The following is a 20,251-nucleotide window of genomic DNA, read 5'->3' as shown; positions in this document are numbered from 1 at the left end:
CATAATTCCCACTTGCATAAAGAGCCTTGACTCCAGTGTGCTGGAATGCTTACCATTTTTGTAATTAAGGCAAGATTAATTGAGCCTGTATCAGCTGGATGGCTGATATGATGAAGCAAAGACAAAATGAAGCAGGCATATACTCAGATGTTGCTTACTGTTAACCTTTGAGTTACACAATGAGCAGTTTCTCATGATTGCCCATAAGTAGGTAGAATGTAAGTACGAGAGAGTAGAAAAGGAAATGGTCTTCTGAAGTGCTGAGTCTAAAATACAACTAATTGGGAGTGGGGGAAGGTGGGACAGGATTATGTTCCTCACCTTGAACTACTGACAGAAAGAGTATGATATACATGTAATGAAGATTAATAAATAACATAAATCAAAGAACAGTGCCCACAAATTCTGCAGTGCAGAATTTACCACACTCACATCAGGGAAAAGGGGGGAATACCACCAGCCTAAGACTGCAACCCTATTCAGACATACAGGGAAGTAATCTTCATTGAACACAGTGGACTTACTTCTGGATGAACATGCATAGAATTATCCCCCAACCCTCATTGTGGGGGTGCACAGGTGGCCGCAGAGGGAAGGAGGGGAATTGCCAAAAACTGAGTCCCCTCCCTCACACGAAGAAAAAACCTGGCACTTCAGTGCAGAGGTAGTCTGGATGTTGACCATAGTTTGTAGCCATCTAACTTGTGGAGAAAGACATATTATCTGAATGAGTTTTGCAAGCAGAATATACTTTCAAGATTAAAATAATAAGGGTTAGACCAAGTCAAGTGTGGGCAGAAAGCCCAACAAGCCTCAGCTAAGTCCAGTTTTTCCCCATTCTGCCACCAGTGTGAGCACAGAGATGTACACACAAGTGGTACAAGGAGCATTGCAGGGAACAGAAAACAAGCACATGCATGAGCTGGAAAGTGAGGAAAACAGAGTCCTATTGTGTCCTGTGGGATTCCAAATATGGGTGCTACATCTGCACTTGACTGGATCAAGACCCATAAATTTAGTTTTAATTTAATCTGCAGTTAACTTGGAAGATGGGTAAATAGCAGAGAACCGTTCTGTTTTGGACCTAGGTTTTTATCTAGTCACTGCTGGGGAAAACAGTGCTAATAGCAGAAAAGAGGGAAACCAGGGAACAAATTATTTAACAAGCTGCTGCTTTAGCTGTTATGGTACCAGAGCAGGATTGTGCTCCAGCAGTTAAAGCCATATCCTATCCCAGGCAAGTGGGTCCAAGTTATTCATTCAAAGTTAAGTTAATGATATAAATAGCAGCAGCACTAGAAAGAAGAGGCTCTTCCAGAAGCCAGTTTAGGATGTGGTTTCTATTCTTCCATCCCTTCCTTCCCACAAAAGCCTAGTCTCCTATGAGAACAGGAGTCTGCTTACACAAGGTATCCACCCATACTGGATAGTTGCACTCTACTTTTGCCTTTCAGTGAAGCATAGAATCAGGATGCAAGATAGTTAAATCCAAAGGAGAGGGCAAAGAACTGTAGAAAGATTGCATTGTGCTAGAATAGACAACAAAACACATGATGTTGTATTCAGGTAACTGTGAAATCAGAAACACTGGAACTAATCAACTTCTCTAATCTAACTTTCTCATTACCTTGTCTCCTGCAATATTGCTCACATTAGGCATCTTACTCCTTCCATACATTCCAGCCAGCTGATCTAGCATGCTTCTCTGAAGCACTCTTATCTCTTGTGATGTTATCTCCTTATTCATTTCAGCTTGTTCAAATGTATTTCTTTATCCTCAGCTTATAACAATTACTAATAATAACAGGAGTAAATAACACAGCAGTAATAAGCACTGGATCAATTTGGACAATACTTTGTCCTACCACACACAGTAAGGATATGGATGCCTCATGATCACACATGTCTTTCCCCCTGCAACACACCTAATGGGTGTGTAGTCCCTCCAAACTGCTCCTCTATGTGCACTAGTAGAATAACCTGAGCCGCAGCTACAACTGCCCCCCCCTTGCAATTCAATTAGGAAGAGATGACCCTGCGTGCTGGGAGGAGGAAAGGATACATCATGCACATCGTCATTCTCACATGTGGCGGGCCGAGTGGCCAAAGAATTGGCTGAACCTACCCATTGAAATGCCAGTATCTTGCCACTGGTTTTCATTTTATGTCAAATATGAATTAATTTAAATAGATAGTAAACATGCAGTTGGCTAATTACACATAAAACATTCATCTAGATAAAAGTACTACAATAAAATACAAATCTGAAGATATATATTTTGCCAGCAGTTTACTGTTCTGAACACATTCGTTACACTGTTGCTGTACTTCTTCCCCACTAATATATTTTAGGCATGAAGGTATAACTATACTCTTTATATTCCTGTTCTACTAACATGGTATTGTTGCTTTTCAGTATTTTGCGTCGTTTATCCTAGCTGAAGTAATAACATATGGAAAATAATTAATGAACATTTGGCATTATTTCTCTAACAAAATTAATAAAAGGATTAGCAGATCCACTGGAAATTTTAGCTCAGTTGTTGATTTTTACTGAAATACTCTTCTGCCACAATTTCTTTGTGACCAGAGCTAGTGCAGAGTAGTGCCAAAGGAGTGATGTCCCTAGTTTGAATGTCGCCTCTGCCATGAACTCTCTAGGTGGCCTTAAGCAAGCCATACCCTCTCAGCCACAGCTCCCTAGCCATGGGGATGATATTACTTTGCCTTACAAAATGTTGCAAGAATTATAACAAGAAAACTGATGTGAAAGCTTTAAACATTTGAAAGCTGTACACAAATGCTGATTATTACTAGGGAAGGCCATCACAGCTTTGGTGGGATCCTACCTTTGTACAAACCCCCTCCTTTCTACATTTTCAACACCTAGAATACTTAAAAAATATATTTAATGCTGCTTTTTGGTGTCATATACCGTATTTTGGTGTAACTATATTTCAACCCCATACAAACCTTGGATTCCAATATTTTTAGAATAAACTTGATTTAGTCATATCCACACAATGGGTAAATTGCTTAACTTGGGTGGACTGCTCCACACAGAGCTTAACTAAAAACTCCTAGTGAGTTTTTCAGATGCTAGAGCAGAAGAAGAAAATAACTAAATAGTGATATTGCCTAACTTGCTCGATCCTATGGCTGCTGGGATGGGGGTAGCTGGGGGGAGGGGGCCCGTGTTCACCTCTCTCTGGTGGGGGGCCCTCAGAGGGAGGGAGGTAATGAAGAGAATAGGGAGGAGTGGAGCTGGGAGCCTGGGTTCTCTGAACCCATCTGCTCAATTATAGCTACACCGCTGATCTGAGAGATACATACAGACATATATTTTGCCTTCTCCACTCAACACAATTGGACCCTCACATTCTAGTACTGAGAAATAGGTTTTATCACTGCTTTTTTTTTTTGGTGGCAAAATTCCTTGGACTTGAATGACACCACCAGAGGCAGCAAGTCAGCAGGTGCCATTTTCTGACATGTTGTTATGGAGTCCCTAAAGATAACCAATGTACTCTGGGGTGAATTGTTTTTACTCTAGGACAGCTTGATCATTCTGTATCATCCTGTCAAATGGTATGTTGCCTTGCAGTGTGGTTTTTTAAAAAAGTGACCTATATCCATCCAGTTTCATGCAGCTACTGTAGGCACAGCAGCACTTTTCAGCTATTACCAACATTTAAGACTTTAAAAACCACCATTTCTTGTGGCATAAGCTGTAGTGGAGTGGAGCCACGAAGCAAGCACACCAGCAGCGCAATCCGATGCCTGTCCACTCCAGAAGTAAAGTTCCACAGTATTCAACAACGGGAGGCCCCCAGGTAAACGTATATCGAATTGCAGCGTTAGCATTTACCAAGAAGTAAGTCCAAGTAAAGAACTGATTACTGCTGCTGATTCTTAAGCATTTAAGCTGCTACAATATTATTTTGTTTTCTGGCATTGGAATATACAGACTAATACGGTTTCCGTCTGGAAACTATTGGGGAAGAATACGAAGTAACAAGCAGCCCGCGAAACTCAGTCCAAAAAAGAAGCGAGGGTGGGGGGAAGGAGACGCACGCGGCGCTCATACACTGTGGAAAGCTCGTGAGCTCACGTGTCTCGCGATGTCGTCTCCGGAGGGAGGGGGGAGTCTGTAGAGGTGGCTCTCGCGTGACGTAGTGATTCGTGTTCGCTCTTTTGCGTGTTCTACGTGCCCGGAAGCAGCCGCGCATGCTGGCATGCGAAGGGGGAGTCTAGGAGAAAGTCGCCGTTCCGTTGGGGTGGCCAGCGAGACGGGTTGAATTGCAGAGGGAGAGGGGAGAGGTTAAGAAAGGCTTTGCCAGGCGGTACGGGAGCCTAAAAGGGACAAACAAAAAACAACAAGGCTCTGGCTAACTTTGTTGCTGGAGGTGGCAAAATGCCCGGTGTTGCTGCCCGTAAGAACCAGGAGCGGAACCGAGACCACGCTATGGAGCCGCCTGCAGCTGATGTGGGTCTATGGAGGCGTGGTGGGGAGAGGGCCGCCGTATTGGGAGGGGGGAACCAGCACGGGATGGGGGGGAGGGATACTGCAGGGCTTGCCAACTTCAGAGGCCCCAGTGCCTTGTCAGGAGCGCCTCTCTCGCCCCCCGCCCTTTGCCTGCCCCCCTGCTTCCTTCCACGCAATATTATAGCCCGTTTTCTCAATAAGGCTTGGACGGTGGGATGTCATTCATGGGGACCCTCCTTCCCATTCACCCATCCCCACCTGCCAGTCCATACTACTTAATGCTTCATAGGAGGCTGACTTATTATATGCCATTGGCCCAGTATCGTCTCTGCTGACTGTCAGCAGCTCTCCAAGGTTTCAGGCAGGAGTCCTTCCCAGCCCTTCCTGGAGAAGCCAGGGATTGCAAACCCACTGTGCATTTTTTCACCTTCCATGCCTCTTTGTTGTGCTTTGGAGGCTTAGGGGCAGGCAATAGTTTATCCATATATAGATATAGTTTAAAACTGTTTTGTGACAGGTTTTGCTTCCCAGAGTTAATACAGTAGTTTTGTTCTGACTCGCTACTGTATCTGACCTCAACAGGTTCTGTAGGTTTCTGAAGTAATACATAAACATTTATTTAACAGTGGTAACAGTGGGCTAAGTGTACACATGATGAATAGATTCTGCTTCTTAAACTGCTTCCAATGCTCTGGAGGAAAAGACCTGCCTGTCTTCAGCTTAAGGGGAATATCTCTGAAAGTTGTGAATCGAGTCGTTATGCATATTATCCAAGGTTATGTATTCAAGTTATGCCATATAAGAAGCTAAGAGGAGAGACTGGTATCATTACTTCCCTTTTGTACTGCAGGAAATAGAAGTTTGAGTCATATCCACACAATGATGCAGATTGTTGGGTGCTTTAAAATCCCATAATAGTTCAATTCAGACATTATATTGTTCGTGCATTCAGATGTGAATGACTTCATTTATTTCTAAAGTGACCCTAGGTATAGGTTCTCCAAAATGCATAGTACAGATAAAAAGAGAACTACTGTATCTGCGTTCAGTATAGCTCTTACCTTTATACAGATTGTATGAGCATTGAACATAATGTGTAAATAGAGATGTGGAGTGGAAAAATTTGCCATGCTTTATTTTGGGGAGGAAATTCCACTTCTACCACTTCTACTTGGCTGCTTGAAAACACTTTTGAGATACAGTTTGAAAAATTAATATTGTAGAGGTGTATTTCTGCTGTATAAATAGGTCAAATAATATGGCAGATTGGATCAAAATCTATGTAGGGCATCAGGGAAATTTGAATAGTAGGCGTTTAATTTGTTTAGAAAAATAATGCAAATGTTATGCAATTAAGGGTATATCTGTCTAGAAAACAAAATTTTATGGAAAACCTACATCTTTGTGTGAACAGAGCTAATATAAGAGTTATATCCTAGCAACATGTAAACAAATCAAATTAACCTATGCTTTCATTCTACTGATTCCACAACTTTATTTTCTCCTGGGCATTGTTGCTGATTTATAAGAATTTTTTCTTATTTGTTTCTGATGGGAGACAAATGGCTAGATGTTTGTTTTCTTTAAATCCTTGTTCTGCTCACTGAAGCTGGTACTTAAAAACTTCACAGGCATGTGACAGGAGATTTGCATCAGAGAACAGAGTAAATGCGCCCACCTTATAAACCCATCCAAAAAGCAACTCCTTGATGAGTTTTGTCAGCACAAGGAACTAATTTTCTATTCAGTTCTAAATGGCCTTTTGGCACATTTCTGTTCTACTATTCTCCTTCCTAGAAAATATGCATGTTGTAACATGTGCTATGCTGAAGCAGTCTTCAGTCTTTTTCTAATGTAACTAACAGTTCCATTTGTTTTCATTGACTAATGCTGTGCCCCTGCAGCTGCTGCGGACTTCAAAGGCAGCCCTGATGCTGTTCAGTAGCAGTGGTTGCAGAAGCAGTGTAGGAGGAAACCTGCAAGAAACACTGGTCCTGGAACTGCTGCTTCTGAATAGGGATGTGCCCGAACCATGTTTCAAAGTGCAGTTCGAACACTTTAAGGGAAATTCGGAAAAGAACTTTAATGAAAAGGAGAGCAGGTGCTTACCTACTCTCCATTGTCCCTTCCAGCTTCCTGTTGGGTGGCACGCATCCCCAAAAGCCCTGCGCACTGTCAGCATACACATGGCGTCCACACATGTTGCTGACCACGCAAATGGTGCCTGAGGATGTAGGGATGCCATGTGCGTGCTGATGGTGTACAGGGCTTTGGGGGGGAGCGTCACTCAAGCAGGAAGCTGGATGGGGCGGCTATACAGCAGTTGTGTTTGGTGAGATGTTTGTATTCTGAGAATGTTTTGTGCAAGTGTAAGGGAAAGTTTTTGCTGATCTGTTCTTCCCTCTAGGATCTCGCATGCGCTTCTGTGAAATACTGCTCCTGAGGGTTGGAGGATACTAAGGAACAGGTTGGGAGGAGGGACTCAGGGTCTTCAGAGGGCTAAGGAGTTCAGAAGAAACTGCTCCTCCCTGCTCCCTCACACTAACAGAGCTTCTAATGCAAATTGAAGGCACTACTCTATTAGGATGCAGCCCTGTTCACTCACTTAAGCATCTCTTGAGTGAGTGATCGTTCAGCTTGAAGAATAAGGTGCTAGAATTGGTAATGATGCTTTATTTTCATATCTGTGTTAGGGAAATTAGGATGGCCTATAATTGCAATAACCAATTCTGTATGTTTCTTGTGACCAAGTGATCCTAATATTTCTCAGATCCTAATATTTCTAAGATATTACTTGTGTTTTCTTTTGCTAAAGCAGTCTTGGAACACATATTAGTTTGAATGTACAAAGCTCCTTATCTTATTGGATCTATCAAATCAGTTATTGCCCATGTTAACTACCACTGGCTCTCAGTGGTCTTAAGCAAATCTTTTCTAGCCAGTATATCTATTTTATTTATTTATTTTTACATTTTATCTCCCGTTCTTCCTCCAAGGAGCCCAGAGCGGTGTGCTACATACTTAGGTTTCTCCTCACAACAACCCTGTGAAGTAGGTTAGGCTGAGAGAGGAGTGACTGGCCCAGAGTCACCCATCTAATATCATGGCTGAATGAGGATTTGAACTTGGGTCTCCTCGGTCCTAGTCCAGCACTCTAACCACCATTTATAACCATTTATCTGAGATAAATGTAACTTAATTACCAAGGTTGAGGCTGGTTATCTTTGATATAGTACTTTGCTTCTCAAAGCTTATAGGCCCTTGCTATCTCCCACATTGGGAGATGGAATTTGAACCCATGAACCTGATGGGCAAGAACCATGACTAAACTACTATGCCACAACTGCTGGTAGTTATGAGTTTGAACTTATGACCTCTGGGTCAACCTTGGGAAAATTGTGTCTTAATTACTGTAGAACTTCAGCTAGTTTTATTCATCTTGCTTGCTGCTGCTTCTCAGTTGCTGTTTTGATAGGTAGCGCTTTTTGTCCCTCCTTTTATCTTTTTTCTGTGTAAGATAGAAACAGCATTGCCTTGTACTGGGATGTCACTCAGTACTTAGACTGCCATTTAAGTACTGGGTGACATCCAGACTAATGTTGTGTACAGTGGAGGAGGGGTAGTTTTAAACTGGCTCTCCTCCTTCCCTCTGCAGCTTCCTGTGTCTCCCCCCAAAAACAGGACCTTGAAGATCACAATCGTCAGAGATAATTTTCAGGAGGCACAGAGGGCTGTGTCCCTCCCCTATTGCATGCAGGAAATCTTATTCTGTGAAATCTTTTATCATGAATTTTTTAGACTGGAAGTCAGTCATTAATTATATGTTCTCTTTGTTTGCTACACAGGTTGCTTACTTCAGTTATATTGGCAATTGAATTGCACTTTATGCAGTATTCTAGCCCAGAACTATACAAGTCAAATCACTTGAAAGGCCATGATGCATGTTATTTCTTTTAACTCAACAGTTGTATTGCTACGTTAATGTGTAAAAGCATTTTTGCTACAATTTTAACTTGGTGGTGTTCTTTGATCCTAATTTTTTAACCTCCTTTGTATCTCTGCACCTCCTAGTGCATACTAGCCAACATTCTCCATAGCCTTAAGAGGTCAAAGCAAGAGCATTGCTTTCACAGAGAACTGGGAGACTAGTTGCACTGAAGACCTGCTGAAGGTGTGTGGGGAGGAGGAAGCAATTTTCACTTCTCTCTCCCTTCCCTGAAAAAACTCCATTTTCGAGGGTTATGCAACCCTCAAGGAAGCAAAAAGGGCTTTTGTGGTGGCAGGGAGTGAAAATCCCTTTCCCTCCCTGCACTGCTCAGAGTAAGCCTTCAGGACAGCTAGTCTGTCTTCCTCTTGCTCTATCCTGTAATGCTGTGAAGTATGTCAGCCATTGACTTCTCTCTACATCACTGCAGGTGTTCACCCCCATCTCTCAGCTATTCCTCCCTCCTTACTCCTGCACCTATGCTGTCCTCTGTGTCTGTTATCTATGTCTGTGTTTTTTTCCTTTTTTAATGCATGACTCCATAGTACTTACCCAGTGTAAGCAGAGAAGAGTGTTTCTGCATCCCCTTCTATTACTGCCATCATATTCTGAATCCCACAGGTCTCTTTCTGTGATTCCCATCATCCCTGAGTGTGTCTCTCTCTTTTATTTCATTTTTTAATTTTTTATTTAATTTTACATTTATATCCCGCTCTTCCTCCAAGGAGCCCAGAGCGGTGTACTACATACTTGAGTTTCTCCTCGCAACAACCCTGTGAAGTAGGTTAGGCTGAGAGAGAAGTGACTGGCCCAGAGTCACCCAGCTAGTATCATGGCTGTATGGGGATTTGAACTCGGGTCTCCCCGGTCCTAGTCCAGCACTCTAACCACTACACCACGCTGGCGCTCTCTCTCTCTCTTTGCTTTCTATTTCTCTCTCCTCTCCTGAGTCTCCTCCCTTATTCCTCCCCCCACCCCCCGATTTCTGAATTCCTTGCTGAGAGCAGTAGCAGCAGACAAGGAGGAGAAATATAGGTGTAGAGATACAGGCTTGAGCTAATTAGGAGGACCTTAGATGTCCCCCCTGCCAAAAAAACGATGGTAGGGAGTTGCAAACAATGGGTTAGAAGTTCTCCAGGGGGCACAGATATTCAGGAAGGGGGTTATAACTGATATTTGAGTCTAATAATGTTTAATCTTTTAATCTTTTCTAGAATTGCCCCGAGACTCTGGAACATGCTTCCTAACGAAATTAGAGTATCCCCTCCTCTGAATGTTTTTAAGAAGGACCTAAAAAACATACCTGATGAGTCAAGCTTTTAGTTTATAGTTTTAACACTTCAGTTTTAGACTTTTTATTGCATTTTAAATTGCCTTAATTATGTTAATATTTTAATTGGTTTTATATTGTGAACCGCCCTGGGACCTTTTTGTATGGGGCTTTATAGAAATAAATAAATTCTAGAAAAACATCTAGCCAGAAAAACCATGCATTGGAACAAGAGGAGGTTGCTACTTTAATTTTATTGAGTTAGTGGAATACTTTCTTTTGCTGCTGTATATCTTTGCACCTCTATATACTTGGTTTTGTGAAGACCTGTGGTTGAAACAATAAATGTTTTGCATTGAATTCAAAATTGGCAAATATGGAAATATCGCCCTGATTCTGGGAACACTTATTTCCTTGCATTCTCAAGTAGTACCATTTGTGCACCTGTCAGGCACAAGGCTGAGTAAATAAGGAACTGTACTTCATGGCTTGAAGTCTGGCTCCAGCAGACCAACTGGGAAATTGAATGCCATAATCCAGCAGAAAATGTCCCCATAGGTTTTAGAGCTAGTGGCTGCGGTTGAGCACATGAGCTTATCTTTGCTATCCTGTTGATGAATGGGAAGCATGACGATTTCAAATTCAGTGAAGAAAAAGTAGTTGGGGAAGTTGATCTCTAGGGTGATGTCACTCATAGGGTCCCCCCCCCCCGTGCATATAAGCAGGTCTACGGAAAATACTGAGTACCACAAAAATATTGCATACAGGACTGATTCTTACAGCTCCCATGTATTTTAAAGAGAACATCATGGAGAATGTATTTATGTCCCCTTCATTCTTGCTGGGATTTGAATCTCTTTTGTTCTTTGATATGTATATTAAAATACCAAAAATAAAGTGAGAGCTGGTCTTTATTTAAAGACTAATGTCTCTGATATTCTTTCCAGCCCTTTAACCCACAACTTCATATGTAGAATATTGTCATGATTAAGAGCTAACACTCTAATCAAGTGTGCCAAGTCAGCTGTGTATATTGTAGTTTTGTCTTCCATTTGACTGTAATTTGGTTTAAAGGCATTTAGCATAATAATTTGTCCTCTCCCTTGTTAGGACTATGCAAAAGAAAGATATGGAGTATTGCCGATGATACAGTCGCAGGAGAAACCAGGTCAGTTTCAAAATTCTGGAAAGTGCACAAAAACTTGTCAAGCTGTAAGTACCAGAGAATGCAAGATAGAGCCAATTGTGCCAATTTGTATGTGCAGATACCATCTGTAACTACAGTGGAGTCAGCCAGTCTGAGGGGGGGGGGGGAGTAAGAGAGTGTTCACTTCAGGCTCATCGTTTGCAAAGAATTGTGAGGCTGTAGCCAAATTCTAGCACATGGCAAACTCTAATCTTGACTCTTAACTTGGGTGAGAGGAGAACTGGCACATCCCAATTTTTGTCTTGATAAGGCTTGTGAAGAAATAAAATAAATGGCTACTGTTCAAGAGTTCTGTTTTTGCTTTGTCTTTTCTATTCATAATGTCAGCAGCACTTAAATATATACACATAAGAGCCACTTGCTGGGAATGCTCCAGCAATTAACTTCTGCTAATAAAATGTCTTATGTATATTTGTGTGTGGGGTGGGGTGGGGGGGACAGGGACAGGTATAGCAATTCATTCCTGGATTCTCTGCATATGCTTGTCTGATTTCCAAGATAGGCATGAAGATATGCCCATCACTTAATATAACTTTAGTGCTACCTTTCTTGTGTATTGGACTAGAGCTAGGGGAAATACTGAGTACCATATAAAATCCATATGAGTTACTAGTCTATAGAATAACTCTTACTAGCCCATTGTGTTAGCCCTTGAGAATATATGCCCTGTGTGCAAGTTGGCAGGACTTCAGATATGTGCTGATGTGATGGATATTCTGCTATATTTGCAAAATGGAACTTGGAAGGAAGAAGTAAGTTGAAAGGTTTGGTTCCAATTCTGAGAGAAACGGGTGTAAATGAGACCACCATTGTACCCTGTAAACAAAGGAGAAAGGTTAGTTAGAAATAAACAGAAAGCCCAGAAGTGGTTTGATGGGGAAAAGCTGTGGTGGAATGATTGGGAAAGATTATTTTAGTTGCAATGGTGGATTGAGGAGATGATGTATTTTTGTCAGAGCAATAGACATGTTAGCAGTGATTTCATTAAAACAAGGAAGGAAAAAGCAGTAAACTGTTTTAACCCCTCTATAAAAACAGCTTTATTCATTACATTTCTCTTTTGCAATTGCTTTCTGGCTTTATATGTGAGCGGTGCAATTGTTAAAACCAATATTGTGGACTATATCAAAGAAAAGCACATTTGGCTACATATTGCCAACTGTTTTTAATAAAAGCTGGGCTATTATGTCTAAAAAATTTTTTTAATCTAGCACAGGTTGTGGGTTACGTCTTGAACATTAGAGACTTATGAAAAGGGTGATTCTTCATCTGTCCTTTTTAAAAATGTATACAAAACTTTGTAGCTTTGTTAACAGATAATATGTGAATTATATGTGAAGGCTGACATCCAGACCATGAGTAGTCCTATTGAAATTAATGGCAGGTTAGTCACTACCTAACCTAGACCAGAGATAAGCCAGTGAATTCATTTCCATTGTCATTATCAATACTGAAACTTTATAGTGGGTTAGAACTGATCTCATCACTTTTCTTCCCCTCCGCCCTCCACATGAACCATAGCAGTAGTGCAGTGGAGTATTGAGCCACAGATCTCTCTGTTAGAGTACTCTTTTAAAAAAAGTTACTTCGTAATGGAAAGCAACATCTCACCTTGATGGAAATATTGTCTTATCACTGAGTTACTGACAGATCAGCACAGAATGTTGATCCTTAATGTTTCCTTAATTCCTGAATTCCTTTTCCTTAATGTTATCTTTTTCCAAAGGATAAATGAATTTGCAAAACCTAATCATTGCTTCCAAAGAGAATCCCAGATCAGTGTATACTGTAATTGTAGGATAGCTGTGATCATATTCAGAAGACTGGAAGATTCATAAAACGGAAAGCAACCTGGAATAGGAAAAGTCAGGAGTTCAAATGTGAATAGCTAATAAGCAATCCAATCTTTCAAAAGTAGGAGGTACTGATTTTACAGAGGAATCTGGTATACCCTAGTTTGCATGCTGCTGTTCAGAAAGGATTCATTCTATTATTAACAGCAGTCGTTTTTCAAACAGATGTCAACTGGCAGCAATATTAATAATTCACAAAACCTCCGTTATAAAATGGTTATTCCTGTTTTGAATGTACAAGCTTGCAAATATTCAGGATAATTAAAGCCTTTAAAGGTCTAGCACAAATATTAATTTGGATTGGCAGGATTTGTGAAATGACTGTCGTGACTGAACTAAAACACTCTGCAAGGATAGGCAATCATTCCAAGAGAAACATTTAATCATCCCCATGAGTGAGAAAGGGAGAGAGAAATGAAGACTTCTCTGATGAGAGAGGCTGTTTGTGATGCAAAAATAGATCCCTGTATATCTCTCAGAAACAAACATTTTTGGCAGAACATTTAAAAATCAGTAATTGCAACTTTAATCCCTTTTGATCAGGGACAAGTAGGAAGGGGCATGGTGCTATGTATTAAATAACTAGGAAATATGGGAGCAAGCTTGAAAACCTACAAAAACTGAGATTAGAGGTCATGAAAGTGTTGGCTGTCCTGTCAGTTGCTCAAGCATCTCTGGGGAAGTCCACCTCATACTTAGAAAGGATAAGGTTTAGTAAGTTGCCTTAAACTTTACACCATATACATATAGGAGACTAGCTAATGCTTGTGTAAAAAGTGAAGGCACCACTGCAGAAACAATAAGGTGCACTGAAATAAGTAGTTTATGAAGCTCAATGCATTTCACATAAACAGTCTTTATCAATGAAACTGCTCCATTTTTCTGCATTTACAATGTTTATTGTAAACCGCCCCGAGCCATTTTTGGAAGGGCGGTATAGAAATCGAATGAATGAATAAATAAATAAATAAATAATATGTTAGTTTGTGATAGAGAATACAGAACATAGTGCCCCTGTGTTCATTCCAAATGAATTGGGCTTAATAAATCATCTACTTCCAGTGACCGTACTACTTCCAGTGACCGTACCCACCAGGTGATAATCCAGTGAGAAGACCGATGTAATAATGCATGAAGCTGCCTTATACCAAGTCAAACCATTCGTCCATCTAGGTCATATTGTCTGTACTGGCTGGTAGCAGCTTTCCCGGAATTTGGACAGGGATCTTTCCCAATCCTGCTTGAGATCCCAGGAATTGAAACAGAGATCTTCGGCATGCAAAGCATGCACTCTGCCATGGAGCTACAGCTCTCACCTAATATTGAGAGCAATGATTAGGTGTGAAAATTCACTACAATTGGTGTGTTGGTGGAATTCACACACTTACCAGATGCATATGGGGTTTCACCATAGGGAAGTAGTTATGCAGATGGGAAGTTTGAAGACTATTCTTCCTCCAGCTGCAACATGGTGATCAGTTAGATTCTGTATGTAGAAGAAATATCTCCTGCTATATGTCTCCTTAATAGCAATTTCCCACTAGCTCATTCTAGCCACTGCCCCAGTTCTGTCACAGCTGCTCTTGCTGCTGAGAGGGGAGAGGATGTGGATATAATATTCATATCCCCAGTAGGGTGCTAATCAGGTAACTGATTATAACGTGTTACATGACATCCTTTAAACTTATCTACATCCATTAAAAACAAACAAAAGCCTCATGAGGTTCTCTCTCTCCTTTCCTCCATGTTTGGAGAGTCTTTTCTAGGATTTTGCTGTGATAGAAATCTTGTTTCATCCAAAATCTGTAAAATCACTTTTGTGAGAGGGCAAGATACATGGCGTTAAGCTCTTTCTATTTATAAACTATTTAAAAAAAATTGGGTTCCACTGCTTCCTAAACTAGAGTTAGAGATAGCCTGATACATTTTATAATATCTGTAGCTTAGCACAAAAAGAATCACTTATGTTTATGTAGCTTTTGTATGGAATATTGAATTAGTCTAGTTTTCCATGTAAATTTGAAGTATGTACAGAATGACTTTTGTTGTGTACAAATGACTGAATATTCTCCTTCTGATAACATAATAACTTCATGTATTGCATACAGATCGTGTTTTGATTCGAATAAAGGACTTGACAGGAGAAAAAGCTGATGAAGTTGTCTGGGTTCGTGGCAGGATTCATACTAGCAGAGCAAAAGGTAGGCTGTGTTGTGTTTGAGATTGTCCTGGACTGTGTCTGCACCAGTTCTCCCTTGTACAACACTAAGGTTCAGTAAGGTACAGACTAAAGTTCATGTTCTGCTGCCTCCTTGTACTGCTCTTGAATATTTGTAGTTCCCACATACAAAAAGTAGCCTAGGAGTTTCTTTAAAGTGAGTATTCCAGCCTGCTGTGTGAAGCGGCAGCTTGCATAGCGTGTTTACTTATAAGCAAATTTGCTGCTGGAGGATCCACCTACCATTTAATGTGGCAGGCTAGAGATGTGTTTAAGAAGATGATCAGCTGAAGCTGTTGTTGAGAGAGCTGCTGTCGTTGAGTCTTGGGTGAAATTAGTCTATCGGCTTGTGGGAAGATGGGTGGATGTCCATTGACTGGGGCAGCTATTCCGGTAGTGGTGGGGAACAGAAGAAGTAATGTTGGCAGGTCAGCAGACTGTTACAGGGAAGCAAAATCAGAAACTTAATAGCTGTTGCCCTTTCCAGCTGTCCTGCCAGCTCTTTGACCTTGCAGAGCAATGCCAACCACCTACAAAGCCTCACCTTGCTCCTTTGTAATGCAATTCAGTTCAGAATAAATCAGAAATCATCCATGATCTGATTATGGATGAAGGGGCCGATCTGGTATGTATCACAGAAACTTGGTTGGGAGAGGCTGGTGGCCCAGTCTGGTCCCAGCTCCTCTCTCCAAGGTACTCTGTTGAGGAGCAATTGAGGGGTCCTAAGAGGGTAGGTGGAGTGGCTGTGGTCTATAAGAATAACATCTCCTTTACCAGGATCCCTGTTGAAGTGTCTGACCATATTGAATGTGTGTACTTAAGTTTGGGGACCGGGGGTAGACAGGGACTTCTGTTGGTGTACTGATCACCTCACTGCCCAAATAGTGTGCCTAGCTGAGCTGACGGACTTGGTCTCGGGCTTGGCATTGGAGTCTCCCAGGTTTATGGTGGTGGTGGACTTCAGTGTTCACTTTGAGATCAGTTTTCCAGGGCGCATCACATTTTCATAGCATCTATGACAACTATGGGCCTATCCCAATCAGTCTTGAGACTAATGCATGTTGCTGGTCACATGCTTGATCTGGTCTTTTGCTCTAATCATGGTGGTGTTCCATGGGTGGATTTCCCCATTGTCATGGATGGACACCATCTGGTTAACGTTGGACTCACAATCACTTTCCGCCTCTGCAGGGTAGGGGTGTGCACAGTACCGGTTCAGAGGCCCTTATAGGCCTCCAAACCGGTTTGGAAGACCAGCGGTTTGACTGGTTCGAAGGTGGTGTATCTCTTTAAGGATGAGGGAGGGTGCTCTTACACCTCCCTCTTACACCTCCCGCCGCATTTCCCCCGCCAGCATTTCCTTTTAAAATGGTCATGCGGGGCGGCAGTGTACTTCCTTGCCACCCCGATGCCTCCTTGAACTGCAGTTGATCAGAAGTTGCCACTGTGCATGCTCATGTCGCAACATGTAATCTGTCTGATTAGAGTAGAATCTTTCTCCACTTGCGCTCCAGTCGTCTGCCTTGCATTTGAAGACCTATGCTCAGGCAGTATGTGCAGCAAAGAAGTGATTCTTTTCTGCCCATATTGCATCCGCAAGTTCACATCCAGCGGAGTTGTTTAGAGGTGTGAGAGGGCTAGTACATGCCCCTCCTCCCTTGAATCAGAATTAGGAATCATCACCCGCTGTGATGTTCTTAATGAGATTTTTGTGTATGATATATCTCATATTAGGGCCGACTCAGACACCACAATTATTGCAGAGGTGTCCAGCAACTTCTCTTATGTGGTTAGGCTGGATCAATTCCAGTTTGTGACTCCTGATGATGTGGATAAGCTGCTTGGAATGGTGTCGCCTACCACCTGGTTTCTTGACCCTTGTCTGACATGGTTATACTATCTAGCAGAGGGGTTGTTGTGGAGGGCCTTGTAGATACTATAAATGCTTCTCTGAGGAAGGGCAGGATGCCTTCCTGTCCTAAGGAGGCAATTATTAGACCACTTCTGAAAAAGTGGTCTAAGTGTGCATTGGATCCCTCAGAGTTAAGCAACTACAGGCCTATCTTCAGCCTTCCATGGCTGGGTAAGGTAATTGAGAGGGTGGTGGCCTCCCAGACAGTCTTGGAGGAAACTATTATCTAAACCCATTTAAAACTGGCTATAGGGGTGGAGACTGCCTTGGTTGGCCTGATGGATGATCCCCAATGAGAAATTGGCAGAGGTGTGACTCTGTTGGTCCTTTTGGATCTCTCTGTGGCTTTTCAGTACCATTGACCATAGTATCCTTCTGGACCGTCTGAGAGGGTTGGAAGTGGGAGGCACTGTTCTAGAAGTGGGTTCCACTCCTACCTCTTGAGTGGATTTCAGATGGTGTTGCTTGGAGACAGTTTTTCTTCAGAATGTGGACTTTTATATGCCCCCACCCCCTGGGCTCCATAGAGTCTCCAGTGCTTTCTAATATCTACATGAAACCTCTTGGAAAGATCCTCAGGAAATTTGGTGCAGGGTGTTAGTATGCTGATGACAGACAAATCTATTTCTCGATGTCAACATCATCAGGAGAAGGCATAAGCCCCTAAATGGTTGCCTGGAGGCAGTGATGGGCTGGATGAGGGATAACAAACTGAGACTGACTCCAAAGAAGATGGAGGTATTTATTGTGCAGGGTCAGAACATAGACAATTTTGATCTGCCAGTTTTGGATGGGGTCACACTTCCCCAAAAGGAACAGGTAGGCAGTCTGGGAGTGCTAATGGATCCAAACCTCTGTTTGGTGTCTCAGGTTGAGGCAGTGGCCAGAGTTCTTTCTATCAGCTTCAGCTGATATGACAGCTGCGTCCATTTCCTGAGATAAATGACTTCAGAACAGTAGGACATATGCTGGTAACCTCAAGACTTGACTACTGCAAAGTGCTCTATGTGGGGCTGCCTTTGTACATAGTCCGGAAACTGCAGTTGGTACAGAAAGTAGCAGCCAGGTTGGTCTCTGGGTCATCTTGAAGAGACCATATTGTGCCTATATTAAAAGAACTACACTGCCTACCGATAAGTTTCCGAGCAAAATACAAGGTGCTGGTTATAAACTATAAAGCCTTAAACAGCTTAGGTTCTTAACTATTTAAAAAAAATGTCTGCTTCATCATAAGCCCCATCGCCCATTGAGATAATCTGGTGAGGTCCATCTGCAGTTGTCACCAGCTGATCTGGTGGCTACACAGGTACGGGCCTTCTATGTAGGGATGGGTCCGGACTGGTCCGGACCTGGGTGGTCCGGATTGGGGGTGGGGGGTCGCTTTAAGAGCGGCGGGAGGGTTTATTTATCCCTCCCGCCGCTTTCCGCTGTGGCGCCGTAATTAGTAGTGTAATTGGAGTGGCAGGATAGCTCCCTGCCGCCCCTTCCCCGCTGCGGCTCGGCAAAGCTCCCAGTAATGCTTTGCATGCGCGCACGTCAATAACGTGAAGCGCGCGCACAACATGCGAATGCGCAGAGCATTACGGGGAGCTTTGCCGAGCCGCAGCGGGGAAGGGGCGGCAGGGAGCTATCCTGCCGCCCCAATTACACTACTAATTACGGCGCCACAGCGGAAAGCGACGGGAGGGGTAATTAAACCCTCCCGCTGCTCTTAAAGCAACCCCCCACCCCAGTGCTGGACCGCAGTGTGGCAGTTCCGTGCACACCCCTACTTCTATGTTGTCACCTCAAGACTCTGGAACTTGCTCCCTGCTGAAATAAGAACCTCCCCATCTCTGACCACTTCTAAGAAGTCTCTAAAGACACTTTTATTCACCCAAGGTTTTTAACAAGACTTGTGGTTTTAAAAATTTTTAAGGTGTTTGTTTTTGTTTTAATTCATTTTGCTGTGTAAATTGCCCAGAGGCCGAAGTTTGGGGCTGTGTACAAATATAAGAAGATTGACTGATGGAATGTATGAGCAGTATGCTGCAGCCTTTCCAGCAGCTGAACTGCTCCTGAGTAAGTGCTCCAGCCTCTATTTAAAATGGGAGTCTGGACTTTACTTATGAGTAAATTGCTCAAGGTAGATGGTTCCACCTGCTATTTCAGGTGGCAGTTTGGGCACTTGGCTTGCAAGTAGGTTAGTTCCCAGATAGTCACAGCAGGATCCCATGGCTGCTTGTTAGTAGACACACTCATAGATAGGGCTCTAGCTTGCTCTTGTATCTCATGAGGAGAGGGGGACTTTTATGGTAAGTGGTTATATTAGCACAATTAAGAACCAGCTTCCGCAGGTGTAAATCATTTTAGCTCTCTTTTCAGTCTGTCTTGTACGTGCCGTAAATGATGTGTCTTAGGTCTTGAGTTGTATGGGTGGGGTGTGTGTGTGTAAATCTGAATGGATAAATTTTACTGTACTTATTCTGCAGTAAGTGTTTTTTCCTGAGTATTTTATAATAGAATACTATGTTTTAAAGGCTTTTAAGAGCATAAAGTATCACTTTCAATGTAAGATTTAAAACCACTATAGAGGTATCAATCATCAAGCACTCTAGAATTTCTCTTTTCAAGCTGGATAATCAGAATCTGGCTAGTTTGTATTGCTTCATATGTTCTAAAGGGAAATGGAAAACCCTGGAACGAATTGTGCTTTCATGTTGCCACAAATGTAATATTTCAGCTCATTCTTTTTTTAAAAAGATGGTTTTAAAAAAAACAACAGCTTTTACAGTGGCCTCAAAGGAAACTCTTCTCTAATCCTTGAGCTCTATGGCACATCTCATTCATACAGAGCCACCTGCCAGTCATTTTTCTTCACTGTGGAAACAGAAGTTCTCTTGGAGATCATTTTCCAGTGCAAAAGCTTAAATATGTTTTTGACCTATTCAGGTGACATTAAAGACCAACAGCTGTACTGCTGATGTGAACTTTACTTGCCTTAGAGGCATACTGGTATTCACCCTCAGACTCAATAAATTAAAAGACAATTCCTGGAATACAGTATCTCAGTAACCTGAGAAACTGGACTGAAAAAAATCTTGGCCACATTAATGTACTCAAAAGAATCCTTTTTTTGTAGCAGGGCATACATAGTGAAGGAGAGGGAGAAAGCTGATTATTCTGAATTAGCATAATTTCATGTATATCTTTACTTACGTTGCTGTTTGGATTAGGAAGCTATGGTTGAAGAGTATCCCTAATAGTGTTACAGTGAATGTCTGTACATTTGGTAAATACCAAGATTGATGTGTAAATATTAACAATTAGGAGCTTCAGGA

General features: G+C 42.1%; 1 protein-coding gene across 2 annotated transcripts in view; it reads left to right on the top strand.

Moving 5' to 3' along the window:
* DARS1 (aspartyl-tRNA synthetase 1) overlaps window positions 1–20,251 on the top strand; it is a 137,185-nt gene that overhangs the window by 43,220 nt on the left and 73,714 nt on the right. The window contains exons 1-3 of one of the 2 annotated variants that reach the window (XM_053259627.1): window positions 4,136–4,486; window positions 10,852–10,909; window positions 14,910–15,002. In XM_053259627.1, coding sequence (XP_053115602.1) covers window positions 4,415–4,486; window positions 10,852–10,909; window positions 14,910–15,002 — 223 coding nt within the window. In that variant the 5' untranslated portion in view covers window positions 4,136–4,414. Of the gene's footprint in view, window positions 1–4,135; window positions 4,487–10,851; window positions 10,910–14,909; window positions 15,003–20,251 lie in introns of those variants that run through there. The other variant, XM_053259634.1, reaches the window with a different exon arrangement.

This window comes from Hemicordylus capensis, chromosome 1 (genome assembly GCF_027244095.1).
Source record: "Hemicordylus capensis ecotype Gifberg chromosome 1, rHemCap1.1.pri, whole genome shotgun sequence".
Lineage (NCBI taxonomy): Eukaryota > Metazoa > Chordata > Lepidosauria > Squamata > Cordylidae > Hemicordylus > Hemicordylus capensis.
Note: the sequence above shows the minus strand (reverse complement) of the source record. Positions and strands in the feature narration are given on the sequence as shown.